General features: G+C 37.6%; 1 protein-coding gene across 2 annotated transcripts in view; it reads left to right on the top strand.

The window, feature by feature from the left end:
• Nucleotides 1-14,892, top strand: part of GLS (glutaminase) — a 134,514-nt gene extending 119,622 nt beyond the window's left edge. Inside the window, exons 15-19 of one of the 2 annotated variants that reach the window (XM_063430153.1) lie at nt 76-137; nt 4,397-4,473; nt 6,512-6,575; nt 8,650-8,828; nt 12,858-14,892. In XM_063430153.1, the coding sequence (XP_063286223.1) occupies nt 76-137; nt 4,397-4,473; nt 6,512-6,575; nt 8,650-8,806 (360 nt within the window). In that variant the 3' untranslated portion in view covers nt 8,807-8,828; nt 12,858-14,892. Of the gene's footprint in view, nt 1-75; nt 138-4,396; nt 4,474-6,511; nt 6,576-8,649; nt 8,829-8,927; nt 10,050-12,857 lie in introns of those variants that run through there. The other variant, XM_063430152.1, reaches the window with a different exon arrangement.
• Nucleotides 14,893-15,459: the final 567 nt, after the last annotated feature.

Raw genomic sequence — 15,459 nt, forward strand, 5'->3', positions numbered from 1 at the left:
ACCCACAAGCAATGATTTAAAATATTGTTTCTTGTGTTGCACAACACCTTTTAAACACGTGTGTTTTCTTCACAGGTGAAATCCGTGATAAACCTTTTGTTTGCTGCTTTTACAGGAGACGTATCTGCCCTCAGAAGGTAATTCTATGTATTATTCAGTAGTCTTTAATTAATGCTTAATTTTTCTCAGAAGTCTTGTTCCAGAATAATTCAGTATTGAATTTGGTGTCAAATTACACCTGACCAAAAATACAGGAACATGAGTCTGAAGTCATTGACGAACTGACAGAAAACACATTGGTAAAATTATCCATTAGATAAGACAAAGAAAAAGGGGGATGGGATTTCTCTTGTTGTCAAGGGAGATGTTGCTTGGAGGATGATGTTAAATCCACAGTATCGGGTTGCTCTCTGTCCATGTTCTGTAGTTCATCTTTTTGTGTCCTACGTAATTTCTTTGTTTGCGTTCCACTCTACAAGCAATTCTGTATGCCTTAAAGTGAACCTGTCATGGTACACATTTAAAGCAAAGGCCCTGTCTGTCAATCAATCCTTGGCTTTAGACCTTTCTAAACTGATGGAATACAGTTCCGGACTGGGCATTTAAAGGCAGGGCATAGCTGATTTGGAAATTTTTCTCCAACTCTGCTGTAGCCGCAGCTTTGAAACGAAGGCTTAATTTTGCAATTCAGATTTCTGTTTGCTACAATTCGGTGCTTAGTCCTTAACACTGTGTGTGAATAAATGCTGTGGGGCTCATTAATTAAATATTCACTGTGCGTGAGTGCATAACAAAGGTCAACCGTAATAAAACTTTGATTAAATTTACCTATCCCCCATTAAATCCCTACATTATGAGATGGGAGTACACTTCTCTCTAGATAGGCGGTATAGGTTTTTTTCTGTATGAGCTCACCATACAGAAAAAAAAACATGCCTCATCATCTCATTATGCACATACCCCTCGAGGCGTCCCTAAGGGCTTCACTTTAATCCTATTGGCTTATTTTGTTGGTGCTCTGACTCATGATGTCTCCGGGGCCCCACTGGCTCTCAGACACATTGCTAATTAGAAAGCAAGGTATAAATATGGGGACCACAGACTCATAAGCTTGATGCTTCTGACAAAGCTGTATTTGTACATTAAAATGTGCGTTGTTCTCGATTCCTTCCTTTTCACTTCATTCACGATGGTGGTACCCCTTCCAAGGATACTATTATTTTCTCTTCTTGGGGGTGTTCTCATGTATTATTTTTGTATTATATTTATATTTTATATTGTCATTCTTTATTTTTGCTTGTGCAGAAAAGTACAAATGAGCAAGTGATGCCACAACAGCATTTACCAGCTCTACAAAAAACGGCATAGTGTAACATCAGCATTGCAAGCTTAGAAGGTGCACAATTTGATGAAAATGAATAAACAAACTTAACAAGAAAACATATGTCATAGCTCCACAACAAGATTAATAAAGCTGCAAGGTGTGCCTTTATGGAACTAAAAACTGAGGGTAACATTGACTGGCTTAAGGCCTGTCCCTGCAGAGTGTACCAGTAGTTTAGTTAAGCTAGTCAAAAAAATAGAAAAATGGTTCAGGCACTCCAAGATCCAAAAATGGCAAATTTATTGAAGCCCAAAGTATCACAACATTTCGACCTTGCAGTCTTTGTCAAGCTTGACTTGTTACTTTGGGCTTCAATAAGTTTGCCATTTCTGGATCTTGGAGTGCCTGAACCCTTTTTGTATTTTATGCTATTGCCAATGGAACCTGGTGCTTGGTTTGGGTTTGGTTGCACCCTGGCTCAGATTGATGGGATTGAGCGCAGTTCCTTATGTTTGTTGGAAATAGTTAAGCTAGTCAGTCATGTCTAAAATCAAGTTGTCAAAGACTGTGCTAGAGTGAGGTAATGAATTAGACATGGAGACTGGTTTATTTAAAGGGACACAATAGTCACCCAGAGACCACTTTAGCTCAATGAAGTGGTCTGGGTGCCAGGTCCCTCAGGTTTTAACCCTTCACATGTAAACATAGCAGTTTCAGAGAAACTTCTATGTTTATTTAGCAGGGTTAATCCAACCTCTAGTGGCTGTCTTCCTGACAGCCGCTAGAGGCGCTTCTGCGACGCTGGATGCGAAATTCGCATCCAGCGTGCAGAATGTCCACAGGAAAGTGTTGAGAAATGCTTTCCTATGGACTGTTAGAATGCGTGCTCGGCTCTTGCCGTGCATGCGCAGCTGACGTCGGCCGGGGAGGAGAGGTCACCAGCGCAGAGGGAGCTCGGAGCTGGATAAAGGTAAGTGGCTGAAGGTGTTTTATCCCCTTCAGCACCACAGGAGGGGGACCCTGAGGGTGAGGGTCCCCCAAGGATGACATAGTGTCAGGAAAACGGGTTTATTTTCCTGACACTATAGTGATCCTTTAAACAAAGAGTGTAGTCGAGCTGAACTGATAAGTGGTAACCACAGTAACCATTCTATACACAGATTAAAATAAGAGAAAGCATGATACAAGTGTGGTGTCTACTAGAGTGTGGGCTTGGGGCCTAGATAGTAGACTGTCATGCTGTGGAGAGTAAAAGATTACCTTATCCCTATGAGCGATAAGCTCAGGGAGCCCCAGGAGGACTGCAGCAAACTTATACGGAGGTGAGGTGTCCCTCCAATTCCAGACCTTGTGAGTAGACAATAATTTCTGTCCATGGCTTAGGTGCCTCCTGGAGCCGAACTCCTTCCCTATCTGGGGCTTACAGAAGGTTTTTTTGCATCCGATGCTTTATATAGCTGGTAGTCTTCAATTTTCGTAGACTGAGGTGCAGGATCGAACCCCAGGTGGCTCTAAGCCTGGGTGGGTTGTCAGGATGAGGTACAGGCTGATGATAGGGTCATAACCCGGTAGGGCCCTTTCTGTCTCCGCTGCATGCTTTTCTGGACAGTCCTGTTGCATATTGGCGGTGCCACCGCTTGTTGCCTCTCCAGTGCCGCCCAGAAGCGTGCAAAGATTTACTCGAGGCGTAAAAGGGATCTTTCGATATGAAGCTGTATGCCACAAGGCTGCAGCAGGTCCTGTGCCACCCAAGTGTCGATGTCTGCGATCTTGAGAAGCATGGCTGTGTCAGGAGGGAACGGCAGGTGAGTGGTGCTCAGTTTGCTGTAATAGTCAGTCCCTTGGCCACCAGGATAACCCCCGCTGGTACATGGGGGGGTTTGAAGTAGCGCTCTGCTCACGTCAAGCTGAGGAAGTTGGCTGCCTTTCCCCAGCTCAGCAGCATATAGGCCACACTGCTCCACTGCGGTCTGCCAGTGGTCAAGGTAGGCAAATGAGGTATCAAAATGTCAGTTAGAGTCTCCCATTTATTGGTATTGGTAGCGTAGATTGCTGCTCAATAGCCAGCTACATCCCCGGAGAAATGGCCCAGGGAACAATAGCTTGCAGAGCTTTCTTGTAAGCTTGTATGTCAGGCTCTGCCCCGCTCTCATGTATTTTTATGAGTAGACAGTTGTTTTTTTCTCAGTATTTTTATACACATATTATACACTCTTTTTTTGTAAAATTAGTATAAATACATTTTCTTGTGTTTTTTTTTATTTTTTTATTTTCGACTATATTTGTTGCTATAATAAAGATTTATCATCTTCTCAACTTCTCTTCATGGTTCTCACTAGACTTTTGGCTGACGTGAATTGCTTCTGTTCCTGTGGTTATGCATTTATGGTTACCCCCTTCTTAAGTTAAGATTTTCATGACCTTCACTTTGCACTTTTTTGTGCTTGCATTTTCGTTTCTGTTTGAAAGGGTAACTTGCTCTCACCTCAATTAAAGTCACTAAAGTGTTTGTTGGGGTAAGGACGTCTTCCTTAGGGCATGTGTGCACAGCATTAATTTCATAATGCAAGCCCCACCATGATGCCTGTGCTTACTGCATCATGAAGGTCACAACGCTTAGGACAGGACACTTTTAATTAACTACTAGTTTGTACATATAATTACATGACATTACAGACAATGCCTCTTAACTGTTTTTAAAACTGTTAACACAGCATTTTCAATGTTCAATCAGATAATGCCAACTTTGTGAAACAAAAAAGTTAATGTTTTTTTTTTTTTTTTATAAAATACTGGTTAATGTGTTAAGTGTGGTTAAATACTGATTAAGTGTACAAAAACTGCTAAACATTACAATAGTTTCCTGAAGTCATAGTTCTTACAAACAGGAAGTTGTAACTATATTACAGTTTATTAAGTACATTTTCCTTTTTATACCAATAAGTATACAATCATGGGTTTAATGAACCACTGGATCCATATTGCTTAGATCTCTCCAAACCTTTTCATCCAAACTCTGCCTTGTGTGCCAGTCTCGTTATTTTAATTCCCTTGTAATCTTGTGCTTTCTAGGTTTGCCCTGTCAGCAATGGATATGGAACAACGTGACTATGATTCTCGCACAGCTTTGCACGTAGCATCAGCAGAAGGTATTTGGTCTACTTCTCACAATAACACCCCCTTTAATCAGTGAATATAAACATCTCTCCAATCCTCTGGATTAGTTTTCCACCAATGCCCTGTCCACTAAAAAATATGTATTTTCTCCTTCTTTTTTAATGTGATCTTAATGTTGGTGTGATTGTCTTTCTGTCATAAAAAACAAAATGTACTTTCTGGTACTAATCTCACTTCCATTCTGCACTTTTTACGTCCTAAGAAATTAAAAGCCTAGTCTTTAAACACCATATACCATCATATATTGTCCTCATTGTGTAGCATCAGTGTGAATCAGTGAGAAATTGTAACGGTAAATATTTTGCGAATACATCCATCCATATGGCCTTTATAGTCCAAATTAATATGAAATAGACACTCCTCAAACAATAAAAAAGATACAGCTAGGATCATCTGAATTTTGAAGAAATTATAGTATTCGGCCTGCTTATTCTTGAGTTTACAAGGAGAGATTGATACATCACCTACTTGTCTAGATTAGGGTTATTCTATATTGCATATGACATACGCTAACAATATGAGTACAGAATCTGTAGTATGACATTGTTTTTGCCTCTAAATATTTATTTACTACTTCTACTAGCACATACCAGTTTGACAGGTTAGGGAAATTCCTTGTTATTATTAAAGTACCAAAATGTCATCATGTAGGGGTTGACATGCTGGGCCTATATATTCAAGCAAAGAACATGATTATCATTTGAGAGCTCCTGTTACAAATTAAAACACATTTGGTGATGATTCTGGGGCTTTGTCATTAAAGTGGCTTTGTCATTCTGAGGTCCTTGCATATATTCCAAAGAACCCAGATGGTGTGTATGTCATTTGCAGTGAGGTGGTCATGGTGTGCAGGAAAAGGTGACTTTTCTACTGAATGTGTCCCTTGCAGCGGTGGGATCCTCTTCAGCTTCTTTGGTGGTGTCCTCTTCAGCTCCTGGCACTTCATCTGCAATGAGCCAATGTCAGTGATGAACTCTCTCTTATGTGCGAGAGTACAACAACACTAATGTCTATGAAATATCCCTCAGGAGCTTCCATAGACAGATCCCTTTTAACCCTCAGCCATCACTAGTTCCAAAGTTGGACAGCGGTAGTTCCAACTTTTTGTCAATCATTGGAAAAATACTTAAGATGAAGTAGTCCCTACTTTAACCTATGATATATTTTTTATTGGGTTGTAGTTTAAGTAAAATTCTAACAGTCTTTATGAGCATTTCATAAATATTTTATCTCTATGAAATGCTTACTTGGACAAAAGGGGGGAGGTGGGGTGTGGGTTGACAGCTGCTTTAAACTTAAATGCAGTGAAATGAAAACCTGATTGTAAAATTCAGGCTACAATATATAAGTGTTGACTATAGCTGGTTTGATCATTTTTGTTTAAAATAACAAAAACCCCAGCTTTGTCCAATGCACTGCATTGTTATAGATAAATAATCTTCTCTGAAGAACATATTCTGTACAATGTTCTATTCCAAGCTGCCTGTCAATGGGAAGCTTCCCTTCACTTTAAAGATGTATTTATTTATTAATATTTAAAGCCCTCCTTACCCTCACCGGCCCATGGCTTGCGCGTGCCACCTGAGCCAATGAAATGGTCCAGGGACGTGGCATGACATCGATGTCGGCAGGGAGCACTTGCTCCCAGCACTGGATTCAACGTAAGGGTTTTTTTGTTTTGTTTTTTGTTTAACTAAAAAAAAAAAAAGACAACTTTGATCCCAGTGATTCACTAATACTTACAGAACAAAATAAGAATTGGTGAATAGTAGGCTGCAGTAACCCCATAAGCTCCAATTACAAAGCATTTCAATTATCTTGTTACTAGAATTCAGTCTGGAGGCAGGTGTTTTTACCCATTTATTTTCATTGCTTTGATATAATAGCAAGTGTGGGTATTGTCATTTTTAATCACGCTTGTATCTGTAATCAGTTCATTGATTAGCTTGCATTCCAGTTCTCTGCACATTTTTTAATCAATATTGTTATCCCTATATACATCAATTTAAGGTCACGTGGAAGTTGTGCGCTTTCTGATTGAAGCTTGCAAAGTAAACCCTTTTCCAAAAGATCGGTAAGTGCTGATAAATAATGTGATTTTTTGTGCTTATTTCTTAATATTCTTATTTTTAAGCAAGACGCATTGCACTGTCTGCATTATTTATCTTATAACGCATCACAACAAAATCTCCAGTAATCCAAGTAGTGCTACCTGCCTTGCATCTTCAACTTTCCCTAGGGACTTTGGTCCTCATTCCATCTGGCTTTGCTCTAGTAGAGAATTAATGCATTGTGGAATGTCTTACCCAGCATCTGTTCCTCCACCACAATGGAGAAAACACCACTGGGACATAGATTTGCTATTTACTAGGCAGCAAGGAAAACTACATTGGTTTCCCCAATAATCCCCAATGTATGATGGAGAAAGATGTTATGGCAAGTGGTGGGTTCCTCTATCCCCATGTTACACTGCTGACAATCAGTTTGTGCACTTTTATTTTATACATTTTTTCTTTAGTCATCCCTATTGATTTTTCTTTTAATTTGCCTCCATTGCCTTCCTCTCCTCTAGTTACATGCTAGGTATTTCTACAGATCATATTAACACGTTAATATATTCCCTGAACACCAAAGGAGTGGTTTTAAGAGGCTTTTGTTTTAAAAGGCTAGACCTCCTCTCTAGTGTCACCCACAAGCCCCCGGAAAGGAAGTCTTTACTTATTGTTACTTCAATATTTGTTATTTTATTTAAATTTTAAGAGATTGTAGTTAGTCCATAACCAGTAGTCTTGGTTTTTTTTGGGGGGGGGGGGGTGTTACTATGCAGAACGATAACAACTTTATCTAATTTTGACTTCGCCTAATGCAGAGGTTTCATTTGCAATACACAGTAGCTTGTTATATATCATAGCATTGCTGGCCTGTGCAATTTCTCTAGATACTGCTTTTTATCATCTTTTGAGGTAGAGAAGGATTAAGATTCCTTCTCTCTTAGTATAAAGATAGTTAATGAGTCAAAGGTATCTTTATGGCAACTGGTCCCCTGTTTAATTTTCAGGGCCTTAGGAGGGCCACTTGAGGATGCCATATGGCCAATCAAAGCTTGGCCAGGTATCTTTATGGCAACTGGTCCCCTGTTTAATTTTCAGGGCCTTAGGAGGGCCACTTGAGGATGCCATATGGCCAATCCGGCTATGCAGGGAATTGCTAAGCTGATTGTTTTGAAATGTGTGCTTAATTCCATAGACTAATCTGGTGAAAAGACTTTATACATAGAAATGCTCATTTGAGTGGAGTCATATGTTTAAAGACGGTACATGAAATGTAACCTTTCCCAAACTGCCATTCTATGCCTATTAATACATAAGGAAAACAATAAACATTTTCACCCTTTTTTTTTTTTCTTTTTTTAAATAACACAAACCGAATACGGCAGCAGGCACACCTCAATTTAAAAAATAGGACCAGCATGCCAAGAGACTTCAAGATTTTGTTTTGGCACATTACTATTAAAAGGTTGACTATCCCTGGTCTAGAGCATAGCCATATACTTTATGCTATAGCTATATATGAATTTGTTTAAGATTATTTAAGGGAAGGTAGCAGGAACCACAGAGAATATCTCCATACAACTTGATTCTGGTGACCTAGGGCAGTATTATTATAATTAATGAGTTGGGAACAAATCTCTCCAGGGATCTGAACAAGACCTGAACTATCTTCGCAATCCTAGCTGAGCTACACTGTGCAAGACTAAATTGTGAAGGAAAATAATAGAAAATTAGAGATTGATTTGATTTAGATGAGTTTGGGTTCTTAACTTCCACCGTCCCTGAGGAGTTAGGGCTGACGTAAACGGGTCAAATCTGTTATTCTTATTGCTTGACACCATTTTTTTATGACTTTAAAATTATTTGACTAAAATGTATTAAATAATGAGTGCCAAAACTAAAAGAAGAGAAATTGCAAGTGTACAGCAATCAAATCTAATTAAACAAATATAACATCTGTAAGATGTGCAAGCCAGCATTCCCTTCAGTTAGTCCTTTATTTCCCAAATTATAGGAATAGAACATATAACATTCTATACGTATTACAAGAATGTCAGGTTAAAAACAAGCTGGTCAACCATTTGGTTTTCATTGCAGGTGGAATAATACTCCAATGGATGAAGCTATGCACTTTGGACACCATGATGTGGTTAAAATACTCCAAGAATACCAAAACACGTATAAACCCCTGGAGGAACCAAATAGTGAGAAAGAAGATCAAACCGTTCAGAAGAATCTGGATGGGTTGTTATAACCTCCATCTACACAAACATCAAGTACATTGACACTTGTATGCGTCATAGATAAACTGATAAAAGAGTGTGTATTTTTATCTTATATTGATGTCTATTTTAAACAAAATATGTATGTTTCAGTGTTACTTTTCATGTTGGATGCTCAGGATGAAAATGGAAGAAAAGCAACAAAGGCAAAGCCTCTCTTCTTTAACCCCATGCACTGATGGAGAGAACTGCGGGGACTCTCTTGTGACAAAGGGTTAATGAGTTTTATGCTGCATACATCTGCCCAAATTTATTACACAGTTCTTCTAGAATTTTAGACATTGTGACATTGAGATGACATTGAGATGAATCTCCTAGGAAACACTAGATCATACAGTTTGTGGTAGGTCTGTGGCCATAGCGTGCTCTTTTAGAACAAATGGTGATATGCTTACCGTGTTTGAACCCAGTCTGCAGTGTTTGTCTGTATGTATGTATCTGTTAACCAGTCTTGGGGGAAGTCTATTTTTGGCTGCGTATAAAAAATTTCCTGCTACTAAATTTGGATCCAGAAATAAGAAATCTTTAAATGAATGCAATGGAGCATTCAATTGTAACCAACTAAGGCCTTGATTCTAGCCGATCACGTATATTGGCTCCCAGTAAGCTATTTTACAGTTCGGATCTATTTATTTACAGCTATGAAATGCTTATCAGGAGCCAATACATTTCTATTCAAATATCTTTTGAAATAATATTTTACATTTAAAATATTAAATTCCATTTTTTTAAGGCCATAATACTCGGTAAATGGCCTCATCGAATGCAACAACTAAAGGTTGTTGATAAATGCTTTTTTGACTATTTGCCCATTGGCAGAACTAGCAGTCAGCAGGCAAATAGTGAAGAAAAAAAAAATCATATGGGGGGGTTCAATATTGGTAGGGGCATGTCTACTATACAGTGCCTGCTCATTGTCCCCACCTATGGCCAATGGTTGGGGGCTTCTAAAAAAAAACAAAAAACTAGAAGGTAGGGCATCCTAGCTAATACACTATGAGGACTTAGTCAACAGGTGGGGGTTCTAATTGAATTTAACATATTGGCTCTCAATCATCATCTATTAATAAAATATAAGTGGAGGCTGAACATGCCTATCCCCTAAAAATTGTGCCCAACCCCAGCTTGGCTAGGGATCACCAAGCCCCAGGCCACCTCCCCCCAACAAAAATTCTGTCTCACCACGAATAGTAAAGGGGGCCCAGTAAATCTAGAAACCTGTAAAAAAAAAAAAATTAAAAAAAATATATATATATATATACTTAACTTAAAAAAAAAGTGTCCCAATGGTACTATTGCAATTTTTAAAAAATATAAAATCAGATTTGTAAAATAAAGCTGAAAAATAACAACCTTGTAATGCTATAAAAACAATTAATTCAAACCTATTGAGAGCTCTACGAAGACTAACCTTCTATGGTGGGAAAAGCCCTTATAAGAGCTTTCCCACATTCTGCTGCAATCTCAGTCGGAGCACTCTGACAGGCAACTCGAACTTCTCAAGACTTGAAATAGCTACTCTGTCGTTAGCCATATATCTGGTTCAAATTTCTAACAAAATGTTTTTTAAAAGGCACAAAAACAGTTGATAATTATTGACTGCTTTTTGCCAATAGATTTAAATTGAGATGTAATGTAAATATAAGTTTACAAGATTTTTTGTGTGGAAGAATTGAATAATTATAATAAGTCCTGGAGTAAGTAACATTGAGCTGGACAACAGTAATATTTTATATGTATTTGATGGCTGTAATTTCACTAAGTCCCGGCAGTGAGAACCATTCAGTTGGGTAATAGTAACATTTATTTATCAGCTGCTAAATGTTCTAAGCCCCAGGGTGTGCGCTATGTACTTTTGAGTCCCTTTGGGGAGAAAATCATATGAATACATTATTATTCATTTTCATTAGTTTATATAATCGCTTTCTGCATTCCAAAACCCTTAAAGCCTGTTACAATAGATCCCCACAGGGTTTTCACCTCCCAGTCTAATATGTAAACAAGCACAAATGTAATTCGTTTCTGTCTTTGACACAGACACACTTGTGCACAAATAGGTATCCTTATCTGACATAGAGATATACAGCTTCCATGACCTTTAACTAGTCTGTGCTCAAATTAAGCAACAGTCATCTGCCACCCCAAAATAACATGTAAGAGTTCTGTGATGTTAGTTTATAGAAAGTGGTTACATCCCCATTGGCTTGTGATTTCTAGTGTATATTAAGGCTGCAATCTGTTTTCGAACGTGCTTGTGTGCAGGACAATTGTATTTAACTAGATTTGTTGAGTGTTTATATAATGTGAATATATCACTTGAGTATATAATTGAACAAATGTGAATGTAATTAGTGACAGTATGTATTTTTTAGGGTTTATGTACAGTAGCTAGTCACTTTTTTTCTTTTCTTTTCTTTTCTTTTTTTTTTAAACCAATGCAATACAAAATTAATTAAATGAGATGCGCAGTGAATTTACTGTAATTAATATACCGGTACACACTTTACCTAGTCATGACAGATCTATAATATTTTAATTTATAAAGATTAGTAGGTGTATATGCAAAGTGGGATGAGAATTGTCTTTAGGCACTTTGTTCGGCAAACCATCTAAGTTCCTCCAAAGAAACAACTTCTGTTGAATTTCCAAAGAACTAAATACATCAGAATTGCTGTAGTGTTTTTAGTTGGATTGAATTATTCAAATCTTTTCACAGTGCTACTTTGCCATATTTTGTGATTGTTATCTGACTTATATATTTGCAAATCTGTAAACATAATGCTGGCGAATGAGAGGTTTTATTTACAAAACTGAAATGTAATGAATGGAAAACAAAACTTTAAACCACGTATTCTGAATGCTCCTACTCTGCTTTAGCCCCAGCCTGGCTACTTTAGATCGAAATTTGCAATTCAGTTTTCAGTTCACCACTAAGACAACATTTATTATATGAACCTCATGTAGGAAGCTGTAGATGGCAAGATAATTTAGATCAGTGGTTCCCAAACCAGTCCTCATGCACCCACCAACAATCCAGGATTTACGTAGTTCCCTTTTTTATTGTAATGGGGATACTGACAAAACCTGGACTCGTGCTGGGCCGTGTGGACTGGTTTGGGGACCACTTATTTAGATGATATGGTGTAAGATGTATTCCTGTACTCACACTAAAAGGCCTACATACCAGAGCAAAGGTGGCCAGAAAAAAAGATCCCAGCTGATCTAGAACTACAAATCCCAGGTTTGCCGACCTTAAAATTAGATCAACATTGCAGTACTATATTGTTCCAACTCTTACATTAGAAGGAAAAAAATTGACCGAACAACAACAAAAATTAAAACTAGCCATCTCTGTTTACCAGTTCCTTGATTTACAGGACAGATCTTTCTTTAGTGACTTGGTCTCTTCTCAAATGTGGTTAACCTCTCGATGCCTCACAGCAAAGCATTACTAATGTGTATCATATTGTGCTTAGTGCGTGATATTGTGATATCTGCTTGCGAATACAAGGTGCCTACAATGTGGGAATTTGCATTTTGATTTATCGGCATCCTTCATCAAACCAACACTCACGGTTTCATACTTTTTCCTAGCAGGATTAGATTTCTCTGGCATCAAGCACAGCACAACTACTTTAACTAAATGAATTCAACCTTAAAGTATGGCATGTCCAAATGCCCTGATGTGCCTGGTAGACAAATGTGTTTGTTCTACTAGCTATGCAGGGGTAGGCAACCTTTGACACTCCAGATGTTGTGGACTAGAGCTCCCGTGATGGTTTGTTATCAATATGATTGTAAGACCATTATAGGAGCTGTAGTCCACAATACCAGGAGTACAGAAGATTATCTACCCACTGTACTCGGAGATGGGAAAAGCAGGCTAGCAGAAGCAATAGGTAAAAGAGAATGTTGCAGATATCATGTCTGACTTGTTATTTTCCCAAGTCCCTACCTTACTAAGAGTATTGATTTTGCACGAAATTGCAGGATTATTTCTTCTTGATTTTTTTTTTTTTTTAGGTCTTTATTAGGTGTTGATGTGTCAGACTTAAGAGGAAAAAATAAGAGGTGAGCACAGGAACGGAGAGAGAAAAGCCAGAAATATCTGCCACAAAAGGCACAATAAGGCCTAAGGTCAAGTTTGGCAGAGAAATTCTAAAGTGGTAGCAGTAGTAACTTTAAATCTAGTAAATCTGCCTTAAAACAAAGGGAGATAGCAGCAACTGTCTGTATTCGGTCTAATTCAAAAGAGGTACAGCTATGAATTTAGTAGCAACACATTTACTTAATGCCAGAGATACTTGAAAAATAACCAAAGTAGAAGTTTTTTTAAAATGAACACATGGTTCTGATTTCTGAGTGTACCAGTATTTTCACATTTCAAGTTTAAATAATTTTATGATAAATTACTTATTTTGCTGATGTATATTCAACACTGCGCCCACATCTCCTTGTTGATGGCTTTGTGTTCCTCCAAATATAACATTAATATATACACCAGTAAAAAGGGAAAGTAAACTGCACAAGTTAATTTATTCAGATAATGGTACTCTTTAATGCACTATAGACAAATATATCTCAAAGAGGTGCCGAGAACTGGGAACATTTATTAAATATAAAAACATTACCAGCAAGTGTGCTGTGATGTTTATTATTGCACTATTTATTTATTTAAAGGGCCTGTTTATTAATTTGACGTGATAAACGCCTGTAGTTGCACACCAGCCCACAGAATAAAACAGTCCTATTTGTAGCAACTCATTGTGACAAAGAATAAAACGTCAAGTAATTTGGCAATCACTTGGGCCGCTTTGATTATTTAAAAATGCACGCCTCGAATGTCTTTAGACTATAGATTGATCGTTACTATAAATGTTTGTGATAAAGATCATTTTATAAAAATATCCCTGATCCATAAAAGGCAGTGGTGCTCAAATACTGTGTAATGAATAAAAGGTTTCAGAAGGAGGCCTTTAATATTCATAATATATCTTCCATAATACTTTTCGATACAGCTTATTTCTAACACCTTCATATTGTCAATTTCATGTCAGTCATCATCGTGTGCCAAGCCATGTGACATCTTTAATCTTTAGGGTTATTAATTAACCTGTCTGGCAGATCTCTAAACATCGGCATATTTATATTTGTTTTGGTGTGAACGGTACAATTGGACAGACTATGTATATCCCTGAGATGCAATAAAATTATAATGAGGGTTATTTAGCCCAGGAATGCTTTTAGATAAGGATATTGTTCAACTGTCGCATTTTTAACCTCAGCACCAACGTAGTCTTCAAATATATTCGTAAACATGTTAAGTTCCGTTTTTTTATTGCATTTTACTAGTGTTCACGCTGCTCTTTAATTCTGAGATCTATAGCCATGTGAGATTATTAGGTCCTATACACTAGAGTAGACCATTTGTAATATACCTGACAAACACATTTGGTTATGTCTACAAATAATTGTATATTATTATATAGAGTTGCGTTGAATATATTCCCCCACGCTATTGAAAAAATGGCTTGTGTAGGATGACATGTTTGAAGATTCACATCTTGGGATTTCATTTAGAATTATTTAGAATTGCTGTAATCAAAGGCGAGAAATTTTGTGCCCACATTAGTTCTTCATACAAATCTTTTGTTTTTGTTTTTTTTCTGTGTCAAATTTGTTTCCTTAAAATAATCTAATGAGCACTGCTTCTGTCTGGTGATATTTTATAGTCTAACTAAATTATGTCTCAAAAGGCACCACTTATCACATGGCAAAATTGTAGCTATTCAAAGAGATGTGTTGGAAAATAGTTTTCGTGTTTCCTATTGACATGTTGTGTGTTCTTGAAAAGCATTGTTTTAATACCAAGCAATTTGTGATGTTAAACTGTACTGTCAGCAATTGCATCACTGGCTGAAAGCGTAGACCGTGATGAATGTATATCTGCTCAACTTCCATTCTAAGTGAAATGCAAGGGGAACTGAGCGATGACAATGCAAGGTTTTAGTTTATTTCAATCTAGTGTTCTGTTTTACGCAATAAAGATATGAAAATGAAAATGTGATTTGTGATTTTCTTCCTCTGTGTACTCAAATGGTTAATAGTTGTTTTTTTTTAAATCTGTTTATTGAGGAGTATGCATATTCATCAATAGTAACAAAGCAAGACACGCAGGTCTAGGTATGTGAGTAAAACAATATAAATAAAGCATAAGTATGTTATAACTAAGCTGTCGTTAACATATTGTTCGCGATAGAGATTACACTTATCAACAGGGTAACTAGACCCATCCGTCCGTTAGTTTAATTTCAGCAGGGTATCGCAGATAAACGTGGGTAACCTTATATACCAGACTACACCATTTGTTATATTCGTGGTTTGTGATTAATGCACATAGAAGAAGTATGTCTGGAGTTACATCCGCCATTACATACATTCCGATATATGAAGTTGTTGTAGAAAACGCCCATATACATTTCCCGTCCCATAGGTGAGGTATTTGTTATGAGGCGGGTTAGCATTAATTATACCTGTGCATAACTCTAATTACGGTGACTGTAGCAACATGCTACGTGATGGATACCCCTAACACCATGCTAATGTGGGAGTCGGAACTAGCATC

This window comes from Pelobates fuscus, chromosome 8, assembly GCF_036172605.1.
Source record: "Pelobates fuscus isolate aPelFus1 chromosome 8, aPelFus1.pri, whole genome shotgun sequence".
Taxonomy (NCBI): domain Eukaryota; kingdom Metazoa; phylum Chordata; class Amphibia; order Anura; family Pelobatidae; genus Pelobates; species Pelobates fuscus.